Raw genomic sequence first — 12721 nt, forward strand, 5'->3', positions numbered from 1 at the left:
CTTTTCACTTAGTTAATAATGTCTTTTAATGCACACAAGTTTCAAATTTTGATGAAGTCCCATATTTCTATTTTTCTTTTGGTCTTGTATTTGGAATCAATTGTTGAATACAAGGCCATGAAGATTTACCCTGAAATTTTCTTCTAAGAGTTTTATACTTTAGCTCTTATAATTCTTATAATTTGTTATTGATCCACTTTGAGTTCACTTTTATATACAGTGTGAGATAGGGGTCTAACTTCATTTTTTTTGCAAGTGGATATCTAGTTGTTCTGGTGTTATTTGTTGAAAAGACTATTCTTCCCCCATTGAATAATCTTAGTATGCTAGTTGAAAATCAGTTGACCAAAGTTACGGGATTACTTCTAGACTCTCAGTTTTGTTGCATTGATGTATATGTCTGCCATCATGCCAGTAACACATCATTTTGATTACTGCAGTGTAATGGCCAATTTTATATCAACTTGACCAGACCACAGATGCCCAGACACCTGATTAAATGTTACTTCTGGGTGTGTCTGTGAAATTGTTTCTGGAAGAGAGTAGCATGTGAATTAGTGGGCTGAGTAAAGTAGAGGGTCCAACCTAGTGTGAGAGAGTAACATCCAATGTGTTGAAAGGCTGAGTAGAACAAAAAGGTGGCGGGAAGTTGGATTTGCCCTCTTTCTGCTTGTCTATCTGTGCTGAACATTGATCTTTTCTTGCCCTTAGCACTACTGGTTCTCAGGCCTTTGGACTAGAACTGAAATTTACACCATTGGCCTTCTGGCTCTCAGGCCTTTCTTTGAACAACAAAACCCAATACATGTAGTTGTATAGTAAGTTTTAAAATGGAGACATGTGAGCTGCCCAGCACTGTTCTTTTTAAATATTTGGGACCCCTTATATTTCCACATGAATTTAAGAATCAGCCTTTCCATTTCTGCCACACAAAAAAAAAAATGTTGAAATTTTAATGGGATTTGCCTTGAACTTGTAGATTGCTTTGGGTAGAATTGCCATTTAAACAATATTACGTTTTCCATTTCATGAACACAGAATGTTTTTTCATTTATTAAGGTTTTCTTTATTTTCCTTTAGCATTTTATTTTTTATTTCAGTGTACAAGTACTTCACTTTTTTTGGTTAAATTTATTCTTTGGTATTTTATTTTATTTTCTTAGATGCTATTTCAAGTTGAATTATTTTCTTAATTTCTTTTTTAGATTGCTAATTATTGGTGTATAGAAACAACTGATCTTTGTGTGTTGATCTTGTACCCTACAACTTTGCTTAATGTTTATTAGCTGAAATAGTTTTTTTGTGTGTGGATTCTTGGAGATTTTCTACATACAGGATCATGTCCTATGAGAACAGAGATAGTTTTCCTTTTCAGTTTGGTTGTCTTTTATTTATTTTTCTTATCTAATTGTGCTGGTAAAACCACCAGTATCATATTGAATAGCAATGGGTGAAAGCAGATAACCTTGTTTCATTTTTGATCTTAGGAGAAAGCTTTCAGACTTTCACCATTGAGTATAATGTTGGCTATGGTTTTGCCATGTACGTGTTGATGAAGTTCCCATCTATTGCTAGTTTTCTGAGTGTTCTTACCATGAAGGGGTATCGAATTTTGTCAAATGCTTTTTCTGTTTTCATTGAGATGATCATGTGGCTCTTTTCCCCTTTGTCCTATTAATATGGTCTACTACATAGATTAATTTTCTTATGTTGAACCCCTGCATTTCCAGGATAAATACCACTTGGTCATGATGTGTAAACTTTTTAATATGTAGTTGGGACGTCCCTGGTGGCTCAGACGGTAAAGCATCTGCCTACAATGCGGGAGACCCAGGCTTGATCCCTGGATCAGGAAGATCCCCCAGAGAAGGAAATGGCACCCCACTCCAGTACTCTTGCCTGGAGAATCTCATGGATGGAGGAGCCTGTTGGGCTACAGTCCATGGGGTCGCGAAGAGTCGGACACGACTGAGAGACTTCAGTTTCCTTTCCTTTGTTGTTTAGTCACTAAGTCATGTCCTAGTCTTTTGCAGCCCCATGGACTATAGCCCACCTGACTCCTCTGTCTGTGGAATTCTCCAGGCAAGAATACTGGAGTGGGTTGCCATTTCCTTCTCCAGGGGATTTTTCTGACCCAAGGATCAAACCTGTGTCTGCATTAGAAGGTGGGTTCTTTACTGCTGAGCCACCTGAGAAGCCTGGGTTTAGCTTGCTAAGATTTTGTCAAGAATATATGACAATATATATATATTTTGTCCCTATATTCATAAGGGACATTGGTCTCTAGTGGGAGCTTTGTGCCAGTTTGACCACTGAGCTGCTTTGGCTTGTGAATGCTTTTAGAACTGAAGCCATTCCTGTGCTGTAATCAATGCAGCAAAGGTATTAATGACTGTGAATCATCAAAGCTGAGCCACGTTTCCAGTTTTATTCTTCAGCCTCTGCAGGTTGTGCTGATCTAGAAAAGCTTTCTTCCCCTCATGCCTTCCATTCAACAAGCAAGTAGTTTTTTCAATCGTATGCTGGAAATGACATACGATTTCATCATGGGGGATGATGATGTAGACTCCTGAGTTTTCTAGTCAAGAACTTTCAACTTAAGAAGCTCGAGATGATGTGAAATACATCTGAAACAGTTCAGTGGTTATTTGCCTCCTGATGAAGCAAAACTAGTTTGTATCCTCCTAGAAAGCCCTCACCATTCAGCCTAAATCTTTTCCCAGGGACTTCCCTGGTGGTCCAGTGGCTAAGACTCCACACTCCCAATGCTGGGGACCTGGGTTCCATCCTTGGTCAAGGAACTAGATCCCACATACCAAAATTAAAATACGGTGCCACCAAATAACGGAGAAGGCAATGGCAAGCCACTCCAGTACGATTGCCTAGAAAATCCCATGGATGGAGGAGCCTGGTTGGCTGTAGTCTGGGGTCGCTAAGGGTCGGACACAACTGAGCGACTTCACTTTCACTTTTCACTTTCACACATTGGAGAAGGAAATGGCAACCCACTCCAGTGTTCTTGCCTGGAGAATCCCAGGGATGGGGGAGCCTGGTGGACTTCCGTCTATGGGGTCGCACAGAGTCGAACACGACTGAAGTGACTTAGCAGCAGCCACCAAATAAATAAAATATATTTTAAAAATAACACCTTTCTCAACCTCCAGACATAGCTTTAGATATAACTAATTATTCATAAATTCTTCCCAGATTGCCAGTTATTCCTTATTTGAACCTTAGTCTTATCTCATACCGCAACATGTCAGCCTGTAAACTCTACAAGGTGTGGTTTAGGCTGGTGTTTCCCAACCATTTGTTATTCACCTCTCACCTTTATTTTTCCAGATTATGTCTTCCAGGATTGCATTTTCTTTAAATTGACTTTTAAAAGAAAAGCTTAAGTTTTTTTATTTTTAAATTTTTCTTGGAATATAGTGGATTTACGTTGTGTTAGTTTCTGCTTTACTGAAAAGTCTATCAGTTATACATATACATGTGTGTGTGCTCACTCAGTCATGTCCGACTCTTTGTGACCCTATGGACTGTAGCCCACCAGGCTCCATTGTCCATGGGATTCTCCAGGCAAGAATACTGGAGTGGGTTGCCAATTCCTCCTCCAGGGGATCTTCCTGACCCAGGGATTGAACCCACATCTCTTGTGTCTCCTGCACTGGCAGATGGATTCTTTACTACCAGTGCCAACTGGGAAGCCCATACATATACATATATCTACTCTTTTTTAGATTCTTTTTCCATGTAGGTCAAAGTATTGGGAAGAGTTCCCTGTTCAGTACTGTAGTTTCTTATTAGTATCTATTTATACATAGTAGTGTGTATATGTCAATCCCAGTCTCCCAGTTTATCCCCCCCTGCTTTCCGCACTGATAACCATAACATTGTTTTCTACATCTGTGACTCTATTTCTTAAATTTATTAAAAAATAATTCTAATAACAAGTGCCATAAATGGAAGGTAACTGCTACATATACCATGCAAACAACAGCTGAAGTCAGCAGGGGAGGTTAACAGCCCTGGAGAGGGGTGTAAAGACACACCCGCACTGAATGGAGCCTTTCTCCTTGCTGAGCAAAAGGAGAGGACGAGAATTAAACGGTGAACCACCTTCTCCCTGTGTCACTTAATGGAGTTTGATGCTGTGTTTGTGCATCCCTTAAGGTAGCATTTGGAAGCAAGGGTGGGAAGAGCACTGGGTTGGGTCTCAGAGAAGCTAGGTTGGAATCAATACTAGGATCTTCCACCCCATGAGGTCTTGATTTCCTCCTCTGATAAGTGGAGGTTGGGATACCAGCCTTGGGGATTTACCTGGTGGCCCACTGGTTAAGAATCCGCCTTGAAAGCAGGAGACGTGTGTTTGACCCCTGGTCGGGGAATGAAGAACCCACATGCTGTGGAGCAATGCAGCTAAGCCTACACACCACAGCACAACATGAGAGACCATACGCTGCAAAGATCCTGAATGACACAACTAAGACATGATGCAGTTAAATAAACAACCAAATATTTTAAAAGACCTCAGATTGGACACTTTCAATATGTATATGTCAATTATAGCACAACAAAACTTTTAAAACATATTCAAAAAAAAAAAACACCAACCTTACATGTCTCACTGGGTTGTCTTCAGGGACGAAGGAAATCAGGGACTTGATTTTTAATTGTTTGTTCAATTGAACTCGGAGGCTAAGTCAGGCATTCTCAGAGGGAACAGAAACCTCTGGGAGGGGGCATGTTCTGTAGACATACGGGGCCTATGTTGATTGTCTCAGTGTTTCGGGTAGGGAGAAGGACCTACTGGCATTTGTATGTGTTGTGCATGCGTGCTCAGTCATGTCTCTTTGTGACCCTATGGACTGTGGTCTGACAGGCTCCTCTGTCCGTGGGATTCTCCAGGCAAGAATACTGGAGTGGATTGCCATTTCCTTCTCCAGGGGATCTTCCCGACCCAGGGATCGAACCCGTATCTCTTGAGTCTCCTGCATTGAGAGTTGGATTCTTTACCACTGTGCCACGTGGGAAGCCTACTGGTTTTAAGCAGTTGGGAACGAAGGATACCAGATGTTCTTCCCTGGTAGCTCAGTTGGTAAAGAATCCACCTGCTCAATGCAGGAGACCCCGGTTCCATTTTTGGGTTGGGAAGATCTGCTGGAGAAGGGATAGGCTACCCACTCCAGTATTCTGGCCTGGAGAATTCCATGGATATAGTCCATGGGGTTGCAAAGAGTCGGACAGGACTGAACGACTTTCACAAGTTTCCCTTGTAGCTCAGCTGGTAAAGAATCTGCCTGCAATGAGGGAGATCTGGGTTAGATCCCTGGATTGGGAATATCCCCTGGAGAAGGGAAAGGCTACCCACTCCAGTATTCTGGCCTGGAGAATTCCATGGATATAGTCCATGGGGTTGCAAAGAGTCGGACAGGACTGAACGACTTTCACTCACCAAACAAAAAATGGATGCTCCCACAGCCTGCAAGACTCTCAAAGGTTCATCCAGATCCACTTCCAGGTGGTCTACCTGCTCATCATGACCCCATCCCAGAAATGAGCTCTATTTTATACATCAGCAGAGGCTTCCTTCTCACTTTTCTTCTTTGTATTCCACTTGTATTTCATCCTCTGCTTTATCTTAAAGCCTAGAACAATGACAAGAATTCAATATTTGTTTCATTAAATGAATAGATAAATGCTTATTTTACTATTGGGTTGTTCATATTTTTTAATAAAATGGTAGAAGATATTTGTCTTTTAGGGTTGTATCACTCAGGGCCAAATCAAGAGACACACCGTACCACTAATTTGAATAGAGAAAACTAGATATAAAGAATTTTTAACCAATAAGAGGTGGTTAACAAGAAGGAGACCTGGGTTCGATCCCTGGGTTGAGAAGATCCCTTGGAGGAGGGTATGGCAACCACTCCAGTATCCTTGCCTGGAGAATCCCCATGGACAAAGGAGCCTGGTGGGTTACAGTCCATGGGGTCACAGAGTCGGACACGACTGAGTGACTAAGCACAACTAAAAGAGGTATACAAAAACTGAGGCAGGGACAGACAAGCTTCTTGTGTAAAGGGCCGCGTGGTAGATCGTTTAGGCTTTGTGGAGTAAGAGGCACAGTCAAGCATATTATGCAGCTGCTTATAAAACAACACAGAAAACAAATTTCCACCATCTTTGTAATAACTTGAGTACAAGCTTTGCTAATAAAGTTCTTTAATGAGAAGAATAGGATCCACTGCTTTGGGATAACATTCTGCTACTTTGGGATTCAAATGTGAAAACTGTCCTTAGACGGAGGGCTGTGCAAATACAAGAGAGGGCTGGATTTAACCTGCAGGCTGAAGTTTGCCCACCCTTGATCCCTGAGGGAGGAAGAAGGTAGGAGGGACTGAAAAACTGAAGAGCGGCTCCTGTGACCCCAGTTCAAACCTCTGCAGAAAGACCATAAACGCCCCAGGTTACACAGTCTTTCAGTAACAAAGAAATATGTCAGGGGGCATGGGCTGCCGCTAGATCACACACACAAAGTCCGGGAGCTGCTTCCATGAAAAACTGGCAAAGCTGGGAAAAGGAAGACAAGTCCCTCCAGTTCCCAGTTTATGGTGTCCCTCCAGCGCCTTCTACTGGCAGAGACTAATAAGACAGCTGGCAAAGGAGACTCGTTTATAGAGTCAGTTCTCAGAGCAAAGATGCCTGGAGCTAAGAGGCAGTCACTTGATAACGGCATCAGTTCAGTTCAGTCGCTCAGTCCTGTCCGACTCTCCGCGACCCCATGAATCACAGCACGCCAGGCCTCGGCATAAGAGGTAGTAATAGAGTATTGCACATATTTTTTCCCAATCTGTCTCTCACCTTTAAAAATATTTTTTTGTTGTTTCAAATGTAGGGACTTCCCTGGTGGTCCAGTGGCTGAGACTCCTCGCTCCTAATGCAGGGGGCCTGGGTTTGATCCTTAATTTGGAACTAGATCCCACCTGCCACAATTAAGAGTTCTTGGATGCAACTAAAGATCCCGCATGCCACAACAAAGATCAGAGATCCCAAGGGGTGCAACTAAGATCAGGTGCAGCCAAAGGTCGACTTAAAAAATGCACAATGTCAGAGTTGCAAGTCAGGTTTCATCTGGGGCAAAATGAGGATTGCAGCCCGGGAGACAGCATCTCTAATAGCTCTGAGAAACTGCTCCAAAGAGGCAGGAGGAAAAAGTGAGTATATATATGATTTTTGCTGAAAGGGGAACATATGCAATCGAGGACATATTTTTCCAGAATGTTTCTACTAGTCTCATGAAGCTTTTGCTAGTCAAGTAAAACAGTCATCACCATGAAGGATTTAAGTACTTTTCTAGATATGAGAGGATGCAAGAATTAGGCTTATAAATTTGGCTCCTGAAAATATCTAACTATCTGAAGACCTATCCTGCTAGTTTCCCCACCACCACGCCAGCACAGAGTGCCTCATTTCTGCTCTCCACCCTGAACTCCTTTCATAGTGTTAAAGGTCAGCAGCTGCAGCAAAACATGATTTACTCCTTATAGAGGTGGATGGCAAGTGCCCATGGCAAGTACCAATTTGTAGTTGACACAAATAAAAAAAAAAAAAGATTGATCTGTTAAAAACAACAACAACAAACCAGCAAGCCAAATGATAGTCTTTCATGCTCAAGGAAATGGAGTCAGAAGAAACTCTGGTAAGAGGATTCATTTTTACTTCCTTCTCTGGAAGAAAATGGTATTTGGATTTTTTTTTACTTCTAATAGACTAGGATTAGCGACTTCACTTTCATGCATTGGAGAAGGAAATGGCAACCCACTCTAGTGTTCTTGCCTGGAGAATCCCAGGGACAGAGGAGCCTGGTGGGCTTCCGTCTATGGGGTCTCACAGAGTCGGACACGACTGACGTGACTTAGCAGCAGCAGCAGCAGCAGCAGTTAGTTCTAGCACCCTGATCACTAAAGAATAAATATTTTGATTAGAAACTAAAAGTTGATATAAGGAGTAAATCCTTCAGCATTGATTTCTTAAAATCTATTCTTAATATAGTGTATCATTCTTTCAAAAGTTTATTCCAACCCATTTCTTCTTTTGTACTCTAAAACATCTTCATTATGTTGTTCGATGAGATAGATTCACAAGAAAACAGAGATGCCCGAGGTCAATCCAAATTTCAGCCAATCAAGTCTGCCATGTGGAGACTCCCGGATGTAGGCCTTGCTGACTCAGGTGCCTGGCTGGGTCTTCAGCTTTGAGAAAGGGACACAACAACATGGATGGTATCATCTTGCTGTCTTACATCTATATCTTGAAACCAACTGGGTTTTATATTTGATGTATTTGAACAGAGTCAGAGGTAGGGATCTAATTTTATATTCTTTGAAGTGTTGTTGCAGGAAAGGGACCCCTCTTAGGGCCTGAGGTTGGGCTGTTACATAACACTCAGAAATGAATTGTCTGAGCTGACAAAGCAAGAGATTTTATTGGGAAGGGGCACCTGGGTGGTGAGCAGGAAGGTCAGGAAACCCAGGAGGACTGCTCTGCCACATGGTTCACAGTCTCGGGTTTCTGTGGTGATGGGATGAGTTTCTGAATTGTCTCTGGCCAATCACTTCCTCAGGGTCCTTCCTGGCAGCATGTGGTTCACTCAGCCAAGATGGAATCCAGAGAGAAGGATCCTCTGGAGGGAGGATGGTAAAATATATGGACTGGAGTCTCCTCTGTCCTTCTGACCTTTCCCGAGTTCTTCCAGTTGGTGGTAGCTTGTTAGTTCCAGGTTTCTTACTGGGACCTCCTGTTATAAAATAGCTCACGTAAGTGACTACTATCCTGCCTGACCAGGGATGGCTGTTTCAGTTAGTGTCTCCCCTAACAGTATGGCCAATGAATTGCTTCAGTACCATATAATGCAGCCTTTCCAATGGATCCAAATCATTTCATATCCGGGGCCCAAATCCCCAGCATCAGTAACAACCGCCGAGGATAGCTTCATCCCACAAGTCCCACTCTTGGGCGCTGTGTTTGCCGGGATGCTTCTTCTCTCTACTGGACCTTCTCCTCTCCTTCCTGATGTCCCAATCGTGGGTGCTCTTCTTTCTGTGTTTGGACTTCTCTGTGCTGCCTGGCTCCACCTTGGCCTTCCTCCTGTTCTCTTTGTAGAAATCTCCATCCTCATGGTTCTTCCTCTTCCACCCTGCCTGCTCCTCGCCACCATGTCCTCCTCCTTCCTTTTCCCCGGATCTTCTCTTCCAGCCTCCGTCTTGAGCTCTACCTTGATGGATGCTGGTGAGGTACTCTGCGATGCAGCTAGCCTCATCTCTGTGTTGTGTGGCGTGGGGACCAGTGGCCATGCCTTGCACAGGAGGCCTTGGAAACCACCGGCTGTTGGAGAGATGGTCGCATTTTTTCTGACAGTGACTTACAGGCTCCAGTCCTTGTGTCAAGTGATGACTACTGGACAGTGGGGATGAGCGGCTTTCCACTGTTTTCGGCCTTCTGTAGGAACCACAGGACTCGTGGGGCTGCCTGAAGGGGAAGCCCTGCTCCAGAACTGGAGGTCTGGGTTCTGTGTGGTCACTTTCTCTGTATGCAGAGTCTTCTGTTCCCTTTCTAAAGCAAACCTCTGGCTTTAATCCTCTGGCTCTCTGCTTTCTGATGTAATCCTGAAGTTCATGTTGAAAAGAGTCACAGGTCTTAGAATTTTCCATTATACCGACTATGGATGAATCTCTGCCAAGGAAGATGAAGAAAAACTTTCTGTTAATTGTTTTGCTATAAATGTATGCTTTTTCATTGAAAAGATCAGGTTGTCAAATTTCTAGTGGAGATTATATTATTATAATCATGTACTATAAATACCATGTAGCTATTGGTTTTTGAAAATATATGTATATTGAAAATATTTATGTATTTTGTATATATATTTTGAAAATATTGATTTAAAAAATATATGTAGCTGTCAATACCATGTAGGTCTTGATTTCCACACAAACACCCCAATCAAAAAATGGGCAGAAGACCTTAATGGACATTTCTCCAAAGAAGACATCACACTTGTCAGAATGACCATCGTTTAAAAGTTTACGGATAACAAATGCTGGAGAGGGTGTGAAGAAAAAAAAGGAAATCCTCTGACACTGTTGGTGAGAGTGTAGTTGATGCAGCCACTAGGCAATGCAGTATGGAGGGTCCTCAGAAAACTAAAAGTAGAATTACCATATGATCCAGCAATCCCACTCCTGGTCATATACTGGACAAAACTGTCATTCAAAAAGATGCAGGTATCCCTATGTTCAGAGCAGCACTATTTGCAATAGTCAAGACATGGAAACAACTTAAATGTCCATCAGCAGATGAATAGAAAAAGAAGCTGTCTACATATATACAACGAAACACTGCTCATCCATTAGAAAGAACAAAATAATGCCATTTGCAGCAATATGGATGCAGCTAGAAATTATCATAGTAAGTGAAGTAAGTCATGAAAGAGAAAGAAAAATACCATATTATATCCCTTATATGTGGAATCTAAAATATGGCACAAATGAACCTAGGTAGAAAACAGAAATGGGCCTATAGACATAGAGATCAGACTTGTGGTTGCCAAGGGGAGGTGGCGAGGGAGAGGGATGGACTGGGAGTTTGGGGTTGGTAGATGCAAACTATTACATTTAGAATGATTAAACAACAAAATCCTACTGTACAGCATGAGGAACTATATCCAGTCTCCTGGGATAAGCCATAATGGAAACGAATATTAAAAAATGAAATGTATATATGTGTAAAACTGAGTTACTTTGCTGTATAGCAGAGACTGTCACAACATTGGAAATCACTTATACATCAATAAAAACATATGTGGTTTTGACATAGACTGAGAATTGTAAAATATAATGGACTAAGAAAATGTGTCCTAAAACACTGTGTAAATTTGAGGATCTGGGAGTATATCATTTAAAAAATTATTTATTTTTGGCTGTGCTGGGCCTTTGTTGCTGTGTGGGCTTTCTCTAGTTGCAGCGAGTGGGGGCTACTATTCATTGTGGTGCATGGGCTTCTCACTGCAGTGGCTCCTCTTGTGGAGCGAGGGCTCTTGGGTGCTCGAGCTTTAGTAATGGAGGCACTTGGGCTCAGTATTTGCAGCTCCCGGGCTCTAGAGCACAGGCTCAGTAGCTGTGGCACACAGGCTTAGTTGCTCTGAGGCACATGGGACCTTCCCAGACCAGGGACTGAACCCGTATCTCTTGCACTGACAAGTGGATTCTTTACCACTGAGCTACCAGGGAAGTCCTGGGAATGTATCATTAATGTCTAAAATTTATCAGTGGTTATCACTAGGTTCAGGGATTATAGATGATTTCAGTTTTTCTTACTTGTACTTTGTTTTTTTTTTGCCATAAATAATACTACTTGTATAAAAAAGAAAAGAAAAGAAAAGTCAAGTCATTTTAAGAAGGCAGAGAGAACATCAGGCAAATAAATTATTCATAAATTCTACAAAAACAGAACTGGCTAGTCCTTGTGTTATGTGCCAAGAAAGAAATAAGAGATCTTCAAACATTTTTTCTCTCTCTCACACACACATGTGTGTGTTTTAATCTCATAGGTGGGGTAAAAGAACAGAGAAAGATTCTACTTATTGTGATAAAGTCTAGACCTATTCTTCTTCTTCTTGTTTTTTTTTTTACAAATGAGAAACTGAGTTAGAGTTTAAATAACTTACTTAAGGTCACACAGCCAGAAAGTGGAAGGGCCAAAAATTGAACCAAGGCAGAGGGTCCAGAGCCTGCTCACTTAATGACTCCAATATTGGTACCAACCTTCTAGGTGTTATGAGGACTAGAAGAGTGATGGGTGCAGAGACACTGGTCAGCGCCCATCAGCTATTAATATTCTCATTAGGAAGCTGGAATGATGGCTAGTAGCATTTAATGTGTTACTGATGGTCTGTTCTGAGAACTTTGTCTCTCTCTATTTTATGTTAATGTTTTATCTTTCTAGTTAATTAAACCAAACACCTATTTGTGCTAAAAGTAAAAAAAAAAAAAAAAAGTCACAGCAGCAATATACACTGTAAAATCAAATAGTGGATTTCGGGCTTCCCAGGTGGCTCAGTGGTAAAGAATCGATCCCTGGTCTGGGAAGACCCCACATGCCTCAGGGCAACTAAGGGCAACTAAACCTGTGTGCCACAACTGCTAAACTGGAGCTCTAGAGCCTGTGCTCTGCAACAAGAGAAGTGACTGCAAGTGAGATGCCAATGCACTGCAACAAAAAGTAGCCCCCACTTCCTGCAAGTAGAGAAAGCCCGAGCACAGCAGTGAAGACTCCTGGCAGCCATAAATAAAGATAAATAAAATTCTGTTTTAAAAAATCCTGAGCTGATTTCTCTCTCGAGAGGTAACTACTGGACATATTACTGTTTTGGGGTGCCCATGGACTGAGGCTTGCCAGACTCCTCTGTCCATGAGATTTCCCAGGCAAGAATACTGGAGTGGGTTGCCATTTTCTTCTCTAGGGGATCTTCTCAAGCCAGGGATTGGAGCTGGGTCTCCCGCATTGCAGGCAGATTCTTTACTGTCTGAGCCACCAGGAATGCTCTATATCACTGTGTTCCTGAGGACTACAACTCTGATCAAACAGGCGGGAAGGCAGACTGTGCATTCTGGTTTGCAACTCAGCTTCCCTTCCCAAACAATGTATTCAGACTCATTTT

At 42.1% G+C, this 12721-nt stretch overlaps 1 protein-coding gene across 1 annotated transcript; it reads right to left on the reverse strand.

The window, feature by feature from the left end:
- Window positions 1-7872: 7872 nt before the first annotated feature.
- Window positions 7873-9713, reverse strand: LOC129540036 (lysine-rich coiled-coil protein 1-like). The gene has a single exon (XM_055401202.2). The coding sequence runs from the start codon at window positions 9711-9713 to the stop codon at window positions 8970-8972; it is 744 nt and encodes a 247-aa protein (XP_055257177.2). The 3' UTR covers window positions 7873-8969.
- Between the last annotated feature and the right edge of the window lie 3008 nt (window positions 9714-12721).

This window comes from Moschus berezovskii, chromosome 11 (genome assembly GCF_049115385.1).
Source record: "Moschus berezovskii isolate FMDL1 chromosome 11, NW_MosBer_1.0, whole genome shotgun sequence".
Taxonomy (NCBI): Eukaryota; Metazoa; Chordata; class Mammalia; order Artiodactyla; family Moschidae; genus Moschus; species Moschus berezovskii.

What these genes read in the sequence shown, in the direction of transcription:
- LOC129540036 (XM_055401202.2), bottom strand. Translation starts at nt 9,713, where the DNA reads ATGGAAAATTCTAAGACCTGTGACTCTTTTCAACATGAACTTCAGGAT.